The sequence below is a fragment of the Cyprinus carpio genome, chromosome B21 (genome assembly GCF_018340385.1).
Source record: "Cyprinus carpio isolate SPL01 chromosome B21, ASM1834038v1, whole genome shotgun sequence".
Taxonomy (NCBI): Eukaryota; Metazoa; Chordata; class Actinopteri; order Cypriniformes; family Cyprinidae; genus Cyprinus; species Cyprinus carpio.
Window position 1 is genome coordinate 3,362,453 of NC_056617.1, and position 17,746 is coordinate 3,380,198.

Here is a 17,746-nt window from a genome sequence, read left to right on the forward strand (position 1 = left end):
TTCAGTGTCACATGATTCTTCAGAAATCATTCTAATATGCTGATTTGCTGCATAATTAATATCGGTTCTCATTTATAAATAATGTTTTTAATATGCTGATTTGCTGCATATATTTGTTTTTTGGTTTTTGATTATTTGTTGAATAGAAAGTTCAAAAGAACAGCATTTATGTGAAATAGAAATCTTTTGCAACAGTAAAATTGTCTTTACTGTCACTTTTGATCAATTTAACATCTTGTTGAATAAAAGAATACATTTTTTATTTAAAAAAAAAAAAATCACTTACTCTTTAAAAAATATGAAGCAGCACAACTATTTTCAACATTGATAATAATCAGACACTGAAGACTGGAGAAATGATGCTGATGATTACATACAATATATACACATAGAAAACAATTTATAAATAATGCACTGTAATAATATTTCACTATTTTTAATGTATTTTGATCAAATAAATGCAACAGAAGAAACTTCTTTTAGAAACATTCAAAAAATCTTAATTACTCCAAACCGGTAGTGTGCAAACAGGTATTTCAGGTTTTTACTAAAAATAGCAACGGATTCACTTACAGAATATTTGCTTTTCTTGATGCACAGAAAGACCTTCTTCTTGAACTGGGGCTGATTGCAGTATTCCCTGTCATTGGCTCGGATGCTCCAGCCGGGCTCTGAGAGGAGAATCACAGTCAGAACACAGAACAAGCACACTGACAGGACACTTTCACACCAGATCCGTCCTCAAGCTCACCGGCGGCAGGTGCGGGTCTGGGTTCCGGTTCTGGGAGCTGGTCTCCGCTGCGATCCAGATCATCTTCCGACTGTAGCTCCTCGTCTGTCTCGTCATCGCTGTAGGGCACCACCTCGTCATCTGGGTCGTCCAGGGAACCCTGGGAAGCGGCCCGCGCTCGAACACTCATCCTGAGAGACCCTCTGCTCCCAGAAAAGACACACAATTATTGCATTAAGGCTTTAAACAGCACAGAGAGACAGTAATTGACAGATTTGCGTGTCGTGCAGCAACATGTCAAAACACTGATTTGGCTTGCTAACACCATGCAGAAACACACACATTTTCCACTACACACACTTAACATACAACACTCTTACAAAATGCTGTGAACCAGCAGCACTGGATCATTACATTACTGATGTACAATGTTAAAAATTTAAGACAAAAATTCTTCATTATTATAAAAACTATAACTAAAACCCATAAAAGGCTGTTATTTGAAATCAAATATTTAAAAAAATTTAATGGACTTAATTTATTTTAGCTAGTTGTCAATGTAACATTTTTCACTTTCATTTAATTAGTAACTGAAGTGCTAAAATAACTAAAACTACATAAACTAAAATAAATGAAAAATACAAACTATGTAGACTATATTAAATATAAAATTCTAATAAAAATCGTAAAAATGACAAAAACGCAACAAAATTATAATTTTTAAAAAATAATAAAAAATATATATAAATATGTGACAAAAATTAAGGTAATATATTTGTTTGTTATTTCATATGCATACATATAAAACATACATATTTTTTACTTGAACAGCAAATGGATACAAAAAAACAATTGCCAAATGTTTTTGTGAATTCAAAGTTCATCATTTTTGAAAATCAATTTAACAATAAATAAATTGTGCATTTCCTTGTTAATTAATTTTTTAAAATTTTTATCTAAAATGTTATATAATATTATATGTTATATAATGATTATGATTAAATAATACATTATCATCACCATTATTATTAATAAACAATACATTATTATAATAATTATTATTATTATCAACTGATTCCTTCCTTCTTAGCAGCATTCCTAGTGCATGTGATCAGTGTTTTCATACTGCATGTATTTCTCAATTCTGCAGAAAGTCCACTGTTCATGATGACACTGAAAGGTATAAAATGAATTATGCAAAAACTGAATACTGAGTCAAAAAAAAAAAAACGAGTCAAACTCTGACACAGAGATGCCTTACAGGACAGAACGTGCTGCTGGTGAAAATATATTCTGAAGATATCAGCACTTTTCATCTGCTTCGTGTCAAATGAACACGGCTGACATTACTCAGACTCCACCTTGACACTCGGCTGTGGCCTCACAGATAATGCCACAATCTCCAGCATCACACAACACCTGGAGTCAGAAAACACAGCAAACCACAGCTGCACATGCATCCATACGACTAGAGACAGTGTCACTTCAGCTTGTTTAGTTCTGATAGGATCTAGGTCAGATGATGACATTTTCATATGTGGTAATATACACAAATCCACAAAAATAAACAAACACACACATATATACACACACACACACACATACATATACATATACATATACATATACATATATACATACATACATACAAACACACACATATACACACATATATGTGTGTGTGTGTGTGTGTGTGTGTGTGTGTGTGTGTGTGTGTGTGTGTTAAATGTAGATCGGAATAATATAATTGACCTTATTAATAAATACAATCATTTTAATTTTGAAGTCATCAAAATGGCTCTGTAATGCATTTGAGTGGAATAATATAATTGACCTTATTAATGTAATGCATTTGAGTATTTTCCAGAAATAATTTTTGTTTTAATATTGACATAAGTAAAAAGTTAACTATTAAATATTTAATATATTTAATATTTTACATAAAAAAAAATCACTGTAAAATATATATTAAACAGGTCAATTTTTATTTCATGTTGACTAAAACGATGGATGAGTTTCTCAGATGCAAATCCTGCCACAATCACAGAATGATCCTCCTCTGGTCTTATTGAAACCTGATGTGTTCGTGATCCAGCTGAGTGCTCAAGCATCTCTGAAGCATCTACACCAATACCAGCCAGCTAAAGTCATTGTTTGATAAGAGATTAATATGGAAAAGTTCAGCAGGGAACAATCCCTCTGTAAATATTTAAATATGTCCTCCTTTTCATCACATGAGGTATTGCTTAACACATTTACCAACAACAAAAACCCAACGCCTTTCCTTTGTTTAATATTACATGAAAACCAGAAGGAAGTGGCATGTTTTGGGAATACCTTGAGCTAAATATCCTTAAATCCTGTGATAAAGTTACACTAATCTAACAGCAGAGCAGAATTCAAACTGGCGAGCATCACTTTTATTAAACGTGGCCCACAGCGCTGAAATAACACACACTCCAGCAGGATGCTGTGTGAAGAGCAAAACAGAGCACACACCCGGAAAGATAAAGAAAGACAGCATGCAAAACACACACCCATGTTTATCCACAGCTCGCTTTGCGTATGTGATGTAATGCCACAGGAGGTGACATTTTTGGTTGGGTAGACGGATGGACAAATGGACGGATGGATGGATGGTGGTTGGGTAGACGGATGGACAAATGGACGGATGGATGGATGGACGGATTGATGGACGGACGGACGGACGGATGGATGGATGGGTGGATGATGGATAGGTGGATGGATGGATGGACGGACGGATGGGTGGACAGATGGGTGGACGGACAGATTGATGTACCGATGGGTGGACAGATGGATGGATGGATGGACGGATGGATGGACAGATGGATGGACGGACGGACTGATGGATGGACAGATGGATGGATAGGTGGACGGATGGATGGCAAGATGGGTGGATGGATGGGTGGACAGAAAAACAAATGGATGGATGGACAGATGGACGGATGGATGGCCAGATGGGTGGACAGATGGATGGATGGAAAAATGGATGGATGAATGCATGGATGGACTGACAGATGGATGGATGGATGGACAGAAGGGTGAATGGTAGGTCAGACGGACAGATGGATAGATGGATGAATGGATGGATGGACAGAAGGGTGAATGGTAGGTCAGACGGACAGATGGGCGGACTGATGGATGGATGGATGGACTGATGGATGGATGGATGGATGGACAGATGGAGGGATGGACAGACAGACGGACGGATGGATGGACGGTCTCACTCTTATGTAGAGATTTCCAGCTGACGTGTTTGACCTTTGAATCTATTTCTAGCAGATGCAGTGTGAACACTACAGCATACTTCAGTCTGACACGACCTGAACAACACGTTCAGTGAGAATCTTACTCCCATGCAGTCAAACCCTTCAGCCGTCCACTGCACCATGCACTCCATCACACCTCAAACATCCGCTTTAGTCTGTGAACAACAGCCGGTGTTAATGAGTTTAAGGGTTACTCCACCGCAAAATTTATATTTATCCACGGCTTGCTTTGCGTATGTGATGTAATGCCACAGGAGGTGACATTTTTGGATCGGTAGACGGATGGACAGATGGATGGACGGATGGACAAATGGATGGATGGATGGACGGATGGGTGGATGATGAATGGGTGGATGGATGGATGGATGGATGGATGGATGGATGGACGGATGGATGGAAAAACAGATGGATGGCCAGATGACTGGACAGATGGGTGGATGGAAAAATGGATGGATGGATGCATGGATGGATGGACAGCAGGGTGAATGGTAGGTCAGACGGACAGATGGATGGATGGATGGATGATGGATGGATGGATGGACAGATGGACAGATGGATGGATGGATGGATGGACAGACGGACAGACAGATGGATGGATGGTCTCAGTACTTATGTAGAGATTTCCAGCTGACGTGTTTGACTTTGAATCTATTTCTAGCAGATGCAGTGTGAACACTACAGCATACTTCAGGATGACACGACCTGAACAACACGTTCAGTGAGAATCTTACTCCCATGCATCAAACCTTCAGCCGTCCACTGCCCCATGCACTCCATCACACCTCAAACATCCGCTTTAGTCTGTGAACAACAAGCCGGGTTAATGAGTTTAAGGGGTACTCCACCGCAAAATTTATATTTATCCACGGCTTGCTTTGCGTATGTGATGTAATGCCACAGGAGGTGACATTTTTGGATCGGTAGACGGATGGACAGATGGATGGACGGATGGACAAATGGATGGATGGATGGACGGATGGGTGGATGATGAATGGGTGGATGGATGGATGGATGGATGGATGGATGGATGGATGGATGGATGGATGGATGGATGGACGGATGGATGGAAAAACAGATGGATGGCCAGATGACTGGACAGATGGGTGGATGGAAAAAAAATGGATGGGATGGATGCATGGATGGATGGACAGCAGGGTGAATGTGTACTCAGGGGTCAGGGGACGGACAGATGGATGGATGGATGGATGATGGATGGATGGATGGACAGATGGACAGATGGATGGATGGATGGATGGACAGACGGACAGACAGATGGATGGATGGTCTCAGTCTTATGTAGAGATTTCCAGCTGACGTGTTTGACCTTTGAATCTATTTCTAGCAGATGCAGTGTGAACACTACAGCATACTTCAGTCTGACACGACCTGAACAACACGTTCAGTGAGAATCTTACTCCCATGCAGTCAAACCCTTCAGCCATCCACTGCACCATGCACTCCATCACACCTCAAACATCCGCTTTAGTCTGTGAACAACAGCCGGTGTTAATGAGTTTAAGGGTTACGCCACCGCAAAATGAAAAGTTTGTCATTAATCATTTACCCCCATGTTGTTCCAAACCCGTAAAAGCTTTGTTCATCTTCAGAACACAATTTAAGATATTTTGGATGAAAATCGGAATGCTTGAGACTGTCCCATAGACTGCAAAGTAAGAAACACTGTCAAGGTCCAGGAAAGTATGAAAAGCATCGTCAGAATAGTCCATCTGCCATCAGTGGTCCAACCGTAACGTTATGAAATGCCGAGAATACTTTTTGTACACAAAGAAATCAAAAATAACGACTTTAATCAACAATTCCTCTCCTCTGTGTCTCTCCAAATCAGCATAGCACCATGTCGGCAAATCTGAGCAGTACGCAGGCGGCGTACGCTCTTCTGTATCAGCCGCGTCACAAGGATACGGTTTTTATGTGAATTTACACTTTGGTTTGAAAGAAAACAGCGCACCAGTGTGGAAGACACAGAAGAGCATACTCCGCCTGCGTACTGCTCAGATTTGCCAAAATGGTGCTATGCTGATTATTCTGACGATGCTTTTCATACTTTTCTGGACCTTGACATTGTTATTTACTTGGCAGTCTATGGGACAGTCTCAAGCCTCCCAATTTTCATCCAAAATATCTTAAATTGTGTTCAGAAGACGAACAAAGCTTTTATGGGTTTGGAACGACATGGGGGTAAGTGATTAATGACAAAATTTTCATTTTGTGGTGGAGTATCCCTTTAAGTGTTCAGTGTTCACTGTATATAATAAACCAGTTCTCAATGCATGTCAACATTCCAGTGTCAAGTATCTCTGGAATGCTATAATAAGAGTCTTCAGTTTTAAACACACTCTTTTGAATTGCAAACCACCTATAAGCTGTATCTATGGGTTTGTGTGCTGGTGGTTTTCAAACGGAAAAAAACAGTCACCAAATCTTATCTAGTACAACTCTTCCAAGTTCCGTGAATGACACTATCCAACAATCCTGATCTACAGCGCAAACGGACGTACAATCACACACGTCATCGCATACTCTCTGCTCTATGATGACGAGAACAAAGATTCCCATTCATCAGACAAAACAACCGCCCACGTCTATAAAGAGCATCTGCAGTAATGTGAATATTAGTGCGCAGGTCTCAGGAAACGGGTTTAAAATCTCGCACCGGGCTGCGCTATGGAAACCCTTTCACATGGGGGAAGGGTTCGAGAAAAAAAAGGAGAAGGAGAAAACACAGGGATCCCTTTGAGATCACATTCACCTGCTGTTGTGCAACCTGAGAGGAGAGACGAGGCAGCTTCTGCGAACATCTCACAAAACCGACAGAGATACATACGCCCTTATCTTTCCACGTTTATATACATGAAAACATTGTGGAAGAGACGTTTTAGTGTCATTTAATAGAAAAGTAAAAAAGACATTCAGCAAAAAGGTGGTTAGGGAAGTGGTTAGGACACACCTTACGCTCTACATACAGAGTGCACATGACAGTTTTACATTTCCAATTCAACAAAACTGTCTTCAATAACCATTTGAGGCTGTATTACCTCTTCCTTGGGTCATTTCTAAAACATTTATGAACAATGTTAATAATATATAATGATCTAAATTATTGTGCGAATCCTGAGAAAAAGCGTGCATCTATTTAATTTTAGCAATTTTGCAACTAAACAGTATCTTTCACCTTGTTTTCTAGATATTGACATTAATGTCAGGCATTTACAATTCATATAAATAGAACACTTAATGAGAAATAAAAAAAAAAATAAAAAAAACTATTTTTTCTAATTTAAAATTTTTTTTTTTTTTTTTTTTTTTTTCTCATTTCAAAATTACATATTTGGCTTCATTCATGAAGCCCAGGCAGAACAAATTTGGCTAAATTGTTTATAAATCTAGTCCTGTGTAAACGTTCACATGGTTTGATAAATACTTTACACAAATTCAGTATTCATTTAATATGGTATTGGTAAGTGTATAAATAATAGTCTCACTTTTTGGTTGAAACAGCCAATCACATTGATAAAGTTTGTGTCTATTGAAAGTGCATGAACATTAACTGGACCAGCATGAAAAATGCAGTGCGTATTGATTCAGTGGCTTCAAAACAAGTATGACTTGTTAATTTATCATGTCCCAAAACCATTGAAGCTGGCAGTTATTAAGTTATTAGATCCCTGTTACTAGATCCCGGTGAACTGGCAAATCTCAGACCCATTTTAAATCTTCAATTTATGTCTAAAATTGTAGAAAAAGTTGTGTCTGCTCAATTGTGCTCCTTCCTGCAAAAATTGTATCTCTATGAAGAATTTCAGTCGGGTTTCAGGCCCCATCATAGCATAGAAACTGCACTTGTTAAAATTACAAATGACTTCCTTCTTGCGTCAGACCAAGGCTCGTCTCATTGCTAGTTTTACTTGATCTTAGTGCTGCGTTCGACACCATAGATCACGACATACTCATAGATAGATTACAAAGCTATACAGGTATCCAAGGGCAGGCTTTAAGATGGTTTGATCCTACCTGTCCGATCGCTACCATCATCTCATTTATCACCAGTAAAATATGGAGTGCCACAAGGATCTGTCCTAGGTCCTCTGCTATTTTCAATATACATGTTGCCCCTTGTTAATATTATTAGAAAATACGGGATTAGTTTCCACTGTTATGCTGATGATACTCAACTATATATCTCAACAAGAACACATGAAACGTCTAAATTATCTAAGCTAACAGAGTGTGTTAAAAATGTAAAAGATTGGATGACCAATAATTTTCTCCTATTAAATTCAGATAAGACAGAGATATTACTTATTGGACCAGAAAAAAACAGTACACAGAATCTCGTAGATTACAATTTGCAACTAGACGGATGTACTGTTACTTCCTCTACAGTCAAAATATGGCTGTTATATTAGACAGTAACTTGTCTTGAAAATCATATTTCCCATGTTACTAAAACAGCATTCTTCCTTCTTAGAAACATTGCCAAGCTACAAAACATGTTACTGGTTTCTGATGCTGAAAAGCTAGTTCATGCATTCAAGACCTCTAGACTGGACTATTGTAATGCACTGCTACTGTAGGTGGTTGTCCTGAATCTTCAATACACAAGCTACAGGTAGTCCAAAATGGAGCAACTAGAGTCCTTACCAGGTCAAGAGAATATGATCATATTACCCCAATTTTATAGTCTCTGCACTGGTTACCTATTAAGTTCCATATCAGTTACAAAATATTATTAATTACTCATAAGGCCCTTAATGGTTTAGCTCCTGCGCACATAACTAGTCTTCTACCACGCTACAACCCATCACGCTCCGTAAGGTCACAAAACGCTGGACTTTTGATAGTACCTAGGATAGCAAAGTCCACTAAAGGAGGTAGAGCTTTTTTGCATTTGGCTCCCAAACTCTGGAATAGCCTTCCAGATAACGTTCAGGGTTCAGACACACTCTCTCTTTGGCCAAGCATTCAAAATACATCTCATAATCTTGGACTGCAGTTATATCTAAACTAATGCACATTATTATTCTTTAGATTGGATTAAACTAATTAATTTTACTTGGCTGGAACAGCAGCTACGCTAATTATGTCTCTATTTGTTTCTCTGTTTCTTCTGGATTTACATCCTGAGGTAACTATGATTTACACAAGCTCCAGTCTGGATCCAAAACACCTGAGAAGAGATGATGGCAACACCTCAGAGGACCAAAGATGATGCCAACCCTGAAACAACATACAGAACTACCCACTAAAAGTTTGCACTTTGCTAAAAGTTTATTTGCAACATAACAAAATAATTGCTGTTAATAGTGTTTATCATCTGTTTGATTACGTCTTTATTTTATTTTTTCTGTACATTTCTGCCATTTCAGGACAATGCACTTTAAAGAAATTTTCGCTAGATGCGCCTTACACATGAAAAATACTTTCTGGATTGTTTATTTTAGTGACTATTCTATGTATATTTGAATGCACATGATGACATGTTCATGTTAAATGTGTTTTTGAGTCTCACTCATGTTTCTGTTCAGGTTGAGCTAGTAAAATCTTCTCTCCCTCCAACACAACACAAGCAAATTGCTCACAAGAACTGGAAGGCCACTGCTCCAGGATTTGAATTTCCTGACTTGTAAAGCAAATGGTTGAGAATTTGAATCCAGTGAATTGCAAAACTGATTTGCACAAGGCATCTTGGGAAAGTAAGAGTCACTCTTCTTAAAGCCATACGACGTGTTACATGCACTTCCAAAAGTGTGTGTTTAATCTGTGTTTAATCAAAGTAAAGTTTTAGATAAGTATATTTTTAAATACATGGAAATACAGTTCATTACATCTATTAATTATGACAGCAATTGATTTGTAATACATAGAACCATAGAATTTTGCTTGAAATATTTGTATATTTTGCTGTACATCTCTTATCTCATATTTTAGATTAGATTAGTTAACATATTTTAAATCACCAATAACATTATCTATATTTCCACCCACATATTTTAAAGTGAAAAATGGTATATTGCATTAAAAAATCCTGGATGGAAATTTCAAGACATGCATAAAATCTTTTAAATGTGCATAAAAAAAAATTAATTAAATGAAATCTTGAAGTAGAAAGACTGAAATTGTATTTTCTTGCAAAATATCGCAATAATGTCTGTTTTATTTACAAAAATCATGTTTTATGGAGTGTTAGTTCTTCCTTGGGTCATTTCTAAAACATTTACCAACAACGCCAGAAATATGTAATTATCCAAATTCTTGAGTGAATTCTGAGAAAAAGCGTGCAACATAAATATGTTTAATTTTTGCAATTTTGCAACTAAAATTTGATCAATTAATGAGCAACGGGGAAAAAGAAGAAGAAGAAAAAAAAATTACACTTCTTTATTTTGTCTACTTTTAAAATTTCACATTTAATATGTTACTTGCTATTTCTTTGCAAATTTCTTTTGAATTTTACTAGCAATTTCTGAGTGAAAATTGTTTATACACTTTTTTTTCAGTGCAATTTAAAAAATGTAGTGTGGGACTTGATATTATCAATCACAAATATGATTGAATGGTGAAAAGACTTCACAATATATGCATGGATGAACTGTGTATAATATAATCAGGAACATGCATAAAGAAAGTAAACAGCTGACTTAAAATACATATGTATATATGAAAACACAAGTCTGTCTTCTTCTAAAGCACATTGTTTAGCAACACTCCGCAGAGGTGAACTTTTCCCACGTCTGCTTACAGAACACAATTGAGTCGTGTTACACTCCACTACATGTGTTTGGCCTCTCATGCCTGCTAGAGCACTATGGGTAACAGTATCCTCCATTAGAGAAAGACTAGAGGAGAGCAGAAACAGGAGATGGTGGAGATGTGCAGGGGTCTCAACTCATCATGCATTAACCATGCAGTTGATGTTGGATTCACAACTAACTAAACTACGTCTGGAGTGGTTTCAATCATGCACATTTAACCTACAAATGAACTACAGGGAATTCAAGAATCACACCTGATGATGTCATTTAACGCAGCACTGGTCTGGATCTGTGAGACACTACTGCCGCAAAATAAAGCTTATCAATCTTTTTTACAATAATGACTGTAGGTTATTGAACAACTACTGTATAAATAAATATATAAATGCACAAAACTTATTGATCAGAGTTTATCATCTTAAAGATAGATTCACCTAAAGCTTCTGCTAGGAAAAACAGCACATGACATGGATACAATCGATCTATCAACAAGATGAACACATAGGCTAATTAAGTTTAGCAATCATTTTACAAAAATATTTAAATCACAGAACGCCTCAAAGAACAAATCAAGTATTTTATGCGAACTCTTTTTAAAGTACTATGGTGCAGGGTTTATTATGGTTGACTAAAAACTTTTTTAAAAATTGTTGGTTGAAATATAATTTAAAACTAAAACTGAAATTAAACAAATATACAAACTATACAGACATAAAAACAAACAAATAATGACAAAATCACACAAAGTGAAATGAAAATGAGGAATATTTATATAAAAACTTGCTAAAACATATAATAATATCTCTATGATACTAAAATAACATTGCTATTACTTATGCATATTTTCTGCCAAATATTATTGTATATTATTGTGTACTGATCTAGATTTAATTGAAGTATATAAAATCACAATTACATTATTTCCTATCATTTTATTATATTATTATAAGCATTACAATTAAACTATAATATAAAAGAAACTAAAACTGAAATAAAAATTATTTAAAAATATACAGACATTTAAAATAATAAAAAAAGACCAAAAAAATAAATAAATCACACAACAAAATTACTAGACTTAACTAAAATTTAAAATGAAAACGAGAAAAATAAATATAAAAACTAATTTAAAATATTACTCAAAATGTTACTAAAATATTACATCTCTACATGTATCAAACATTTTATAAAAACTATCACTATTATATGCTAGCTAACGGCTGTAATTATTAAAATAACTACAATTAAATGATCTCAATTACAATCTAATACCATAAAAAAGATTAAGCCTTTGGTGTTTCACACATGCTGTAAAAAAGCATCATAGTGCAGGTTATTAGCCATAAAAATACTGATACATGTGAAAACAGGTCATCCACCAATATATTAATCATTCTGATTTGGTAAATTACTGTAGTTTAAATAGTAGCTCACGATGCTGGCAACATCAAAGTCATGGGTTTAATTCCCAGCAAATGCATGAACTGATTACATGTATACCTTGAATCCAAAGTAAGTGGCTTTGAGTAAAAGCATCTGACAAATGCATAAATGTAAATGAGATGTTAAACGAGCAGGTGTGTTTATCTGCTACGCCTCCAAAACTAATCTACAGATTGAAATTGTAATTCAAAGAGAAAGCCCTAAAAACCGCACCCACTCTATTTCACAATGTTTGCGGTCCTTCTGGACACAGAAGAAACCAGTTCTGTGAGTAATACGGCTCTTTACAGAACAGAGGTGGTTCAATTTAACCCACATACAGCGGAACGATATGCATTTCAGAAGAAGAAGAACAGCAATCAAGTCCAAACACGTCCAGACATTCTCGCAGGAGATGCATTCATGGACCGTTCACTCATTCAGACCGACTTATAGTCTGCTTCTTGTACATTTACACATGATTGGCTCAGATGTAAAAAGAACCGTCTCTCAATGGCCCAACGCACAATACATTAAAACTGAAACTTCCTCTAAATTTACCCATCTGACTTTTACAAGCCTTTGCAATGATCTTTCGTTTTACAAAGGAATGGCAAGAAACACACTGAATTAAACATGAACTTTTGAAGTAGAAACCCTGAAACAGTTTTTTCTTGTAAAGCGGACGCTCTGATATTTACAACTTTGAAAATCATTTTTACAGTGTAAAAAGAAATGATATTCACAATGGGATGTTCAGATCTGATTGTAATTCAGATTTTATTTTATTTCATTTACAGGTCTGGGAAATTCACTGAAATTTTCATAAATCATTTGTGACCCTGGTCAACAGAACCAGTTATAAGGGTCTTTTTTTCTTTATTTGTCTGAGATACAACTATTTGAAAATCTGGAATCTGAGGGTGCAAAAAAAACGAAATGTTGAAAAAAATCACCTTTAAAGTTGTCTAAATGAAGGTCTTAGCAATGCATATCACTAATCAAAAATTAAGTTTTGTTATGGTAGGAAATTTACAAAATATCTTCATGGAACATGATCTTTACTTAATGTCCTAATGATTTTTAGCATAAAAGAAAAATCAATAATTTTGACACATACAATGTATTTTTGGCTATTGCTACAAATATACCCCAGAGACTTAAAACTGCTTTTGTGCTCCAGGGTCACATTTTCCATTGCATTTCAAAAATATATTTTTATTAAATAAATTTCATTACAAATGAGCATAACTACACTGAAAAAAAATGGTCTAGAAACAATTTTCGCTCGGAAATTTCTAGTATATTTCAGAACTAATTACAAAGAAATGGCTATTAACTATTTTAGATTTTCCAAGACAACCCTGATTAATAATAACCAGAGAATATGAATATTACATGCATATGTTGCTCAAAAGACGTTAAAACCGTAACAACATCACGTGCACTTTTTTTCTGATTATAAAGTAATTCTGGTATCATTTTAAGCACTTTTATGTTTAAAAATTACATTATTAGACGTGCTACACTATAAAACCCGACTTGACATGAACACAAGACGGAAAAAGTGACTTACAGAAAGACATGAAATGAACACCTCCGTCATGAATGACACAGAACTTTGGAGAAAAACAAGAGCTCTGATTTCTGGCTGCAGGACAGATAGAGGTGTTACTGCTCCCATAGACTCAAAACCCTCACGTTCAGCTAAAATTCACTTTATATTCTTTATGTCCGGGGTCCACAAGTGCCTAACACATGTAAATACAAATAATAACCTGTTCTGAGGGGTCCTTTCAGGTTTAAATATGTAGAAATGCATGTAAAAATTAACAGCATTTATTCTTGTGTTTATAGCTGGGGTCTCAGAAATCTCAAACAAGTAATGTTTTCATATATAGATATATATATATATAGAGAGAGAGAGAGAGAGAGAGAGAGAGAGAGAGAGAGAGAGAGAAAGAGATAGTTAGATAAAGGACATATAAAGTATGTTTGACAAGTTATTTTGTGCATAATCAGGATGGAACAAGCAAAGTAAATAGTAAATATAGAGCACAAGTCAAGCAAAAGTTTAAATTTTGCTTATAATTAGTATTCATGCATAAGTAAACAGAGCCACACGTGGGTTTCAAAAACTAAAATAAATGTTTGTTTTAAAGCTTCATATGTTGATTTCTAGAACCTATAATGAAGCACCAAGTACTTGTTTCATGTTTAACCTCAAAAGAGCCACACAGCCGAGTTTCTTAATAAAAAAAATTAATAAAAAATTGTTTTATACTCAATCTATGAATGACTGAAGAAGGTTTCTGAGAGTTTAAACGCATGTTGTAGAGATAAATCCGGATTAAATCTTGAGAAAGGCGCAGATGAGGAGGATTGTGGAGTTTCTCCATCAAAACACACACAGGTAGAGGAACTCAGGTGTGACACACCTTCAACGACACATGCATTTAACAAGAACACAAACCCCTTAAAAGCGTCTTTTAAAAGCCAAACATGACTTACCGATCTCAAATCGACTCGTGTGACTCCTCTGAAACGCTTTTATGTGTTTTATTGTTCCATGTTCGCTCCGTGTAAGAGTGGAAGAGCTTTTCTCTCTGTGTTCTCACTCAGACTGGAAAAACTGGTCCGACCAGGAGAAGTTTTACTCCTACAAACCCATTATACACACACACACACACTCTGGGACGGAGGCTGTCTTTTTTTCCTCTTTGAACGGACACACTTCACGACTGCAGCTCATTCCTCAGGGATCACGTGACCGCTCAGGTAAGAAAGGTGTGACTCATTTTACAGTCAAATCATGAGGGACAATTTCTGCTTTTGCTGTTGTTTTTTATCTCTGTTTCCTGGTATCGATATGGAGGATACTTACTGCGCATCCAAGTCATTTTTTGTGCTTAATAGATAAAACATATATATATATATATAGGCCATTACATATTAGTTATACTGAAATAGTTATTTTTATTTGTAATATATTTTTTTAATGTGGGTGAGTGTAAAAGAAACAACTGAAAGAATAATCTCGGTAAAATTAATGTAAAAGTAAAATTACACGTGTTATTTTGAATAGTGGTGAAGTATCGCCCTCTATTGAGAAAAAAGTAGCTAATCGTTTTAGTCCTGGACAGACTCCGCGGATGGAAGGATATAAATAATTATTATTTTGTTTGCGCATATTACTGTGTCTTTTTGTATTTTATAGGTGTTTATTACTGTTTCTCGATGAAATTATTCAGGTCGTTTTAGTCCTGGGTTTTATTCTGTAAATTATTGTTTAGACCCCAGATAAAGCGCAAGAGATTATCACGTGACGCCTGTTACTTTTCTCAACGCTGCTGCGATTGATTCAATCAGATAAGGTTACAGGATGTTTTACTTTCTTTTTTTTTTTTTTAGAGATTTCTTTTTCGGGCTTTTATCTGTATGTGAGATACTAGGCGTTTATGATCACATTTGCTATAGTTTTCAGCATTTTAACAAATAATCTGTATGTGACTGTACAGTCATTTGGTTTAGATTTATAGGGTTTAGCTTTATTTTTTTTTTTCTGTACAGTAATTGGGTATGGTTTTGGAGTCAACTTAAAATACTAGTTGTCTATTTGAATATTAACAAATCATTTTCAGTTTTCCAAGAGAACAAGTGAAGTCAACTAAGGTTGAGATATTATGAGTGTTGGACATGCAGTATCCCACTACTTTTAAGTGAACAACCAAAAGCAAAGTATTTTAGCTCTTCTGCTCAAAGTTTCTAAAGGATCAACAGTTCTGAAAAAATATGTTCTGCTCGTTTCTAATGTGATGTTTTCAAACTTATTATGAGAATGTATTTTATTATTTTTGATATTTTTTATGTTTGTTTATAATGTTTTATTATTATCAACAAAGCATGTAAGAAAGAATAGTACATGTTTCCAAATACCTGTACTTTATATATATATATATATATATATATATATACACACACACACACACACACACACACACACATAGTATATAACTAAAGATATACACAAATTACAGAAATGAAAATCATTGCAAAATAAATAAGACACATGGTTTATGTAGTTGTTTTTAATTTTATTTTTGTGTTAATACAATAAATATACAAAACTCAAACTACTCAACATGCGACTAAGGGAGCGAGACAGGAGTGCATTTGTACAGTACAATGAAATTCAGGACGACAGGCCACCGTTCCTTTAGTTATACAAAATATACAAATATCCCTCGCGTCGGTTTTAAATAAAGTCAGTGTAGTAGCAGTAGTACAACCAGTGATGCTTTTACTTCAATCCGTTCCTCACGTATCAGTGTTTCGACTAAGTCAGCTAACATCACTAATTAAAAAAAAGACAGTTTAAAGCCACGATCCATTGCACCAAACACAAGAGGTCACGTCAGTTTATCTGTCGTCTCACGCTCCCAGCAAGATTCTTGTGGGGTTTTTTCCTGTTTTAAATGAAGGCGTTTTCAAACAAACAAAAAAAACGGAACATTCAGGTGCCATTTGTTGAAATTTATTTATAAAAAGGAAGAACGACTTGCATTAACTCACACACACACACACACAGAGTGTAAAGAGAACCGTACACGACTGAAAAAAGATTCAGAACACAATTATGACACACTCAATGACATTTTTAAACAAAATAAAGAACATATTGAAATATTTCACCCAAAAAAGGACCATTTTGTGAGAACTATTTCTTTAAAAGTTATAAATTAAAAAGACTTCAAACAAACAATACTGAAAATAGGTGATGAACACACAGTATGTTCTCTCACACACACACTCTCTCTCTCTCTCACACACACACACACACACACACACACACACAGACACACACACACAGAGTGTTGCTGAAAGGTTAAGATCAAGATCAATTCGCATCTTGATGCATATCCCATAATCGCAAAACTTGGCTGTCTGTCTCTTGGCGACAGTAACCAAGGCTACAAGGTTCTCTGTTCCAGTTGATAAAAAGAGGAAAACAAATGTCACTTAAAAAGTTCAACGCTTCAAAAGACAAACCGACAAATGACGACGAACAATGCAATTCAGGATCCAAGCCCAGCACGGCACAGTCTTACACACATCTGCAGGACAAATGTCACGTGTCGTTAGTGATGTTCGAGGGGCGATGCACAGATTTTAATTGTGATTTTAAAAGCGTTTTCCAGTTTATCCTATAGAGAGCTCGGCAAGCTTTCCATGCATGTGCAGGAACGTATCCTGAGTGGATCACGCTTTTAAGAATTAGTTTCAATTCCAAAATAACTCTGTTAGAAAGAACAAAAAGAAACCAGAAAGCCTCAAAATCATTCATGTGTTTAAAATCAGTCAATACTTAATGTATTCATACAGGTTTAATATATATATTTATTTATATATTTACAGGTAAAGAGACCCTCTGAGTTGCGTGTGGAGTGTTTACGGTCACGTCCAGTCTTTGTATACTGATGGCTCATTTGCAGGATGAAGCGTTTATAATGATAGTTGGGTGAATCGAGCCA

At 35.7% G+C, this 17,746-nt stretch overlaps 1 protein-coding gene across 1 annotated transcript in view; it reads right to left on the bottom strand.

The window, feature by feature from the left end:
- The window catches only part of atp8b1 (ATPase phospholipid transporting 8B1), a 36,682-nt gene extending 21,681 nt beyond the window's left edge, over window positions 1–15,001 (bottom strand). The window contains exons 1-3 of the mRNA XM_042747770.1: window positions 14,727–15,001; window positions 752–933; window positions 574–671 (exon numbers count right to left, since the gene is read on the bottom strand). Of these exons, the coding sequence (XP_042603704.1) occupies window positions 574–671; window positions 752–920 (267 nt within the window). The 5' untranslated portion in view covers window positions 921–933; window positions 14,727–15,001. The remainder of the gene's footprint in view (window positions 1–573; window positions 672–751; window positions 934–14,726) is intronic.
- Between the last annotated feature and the right edge of the window lie 2,745 nt (window positions 15,002–17,746).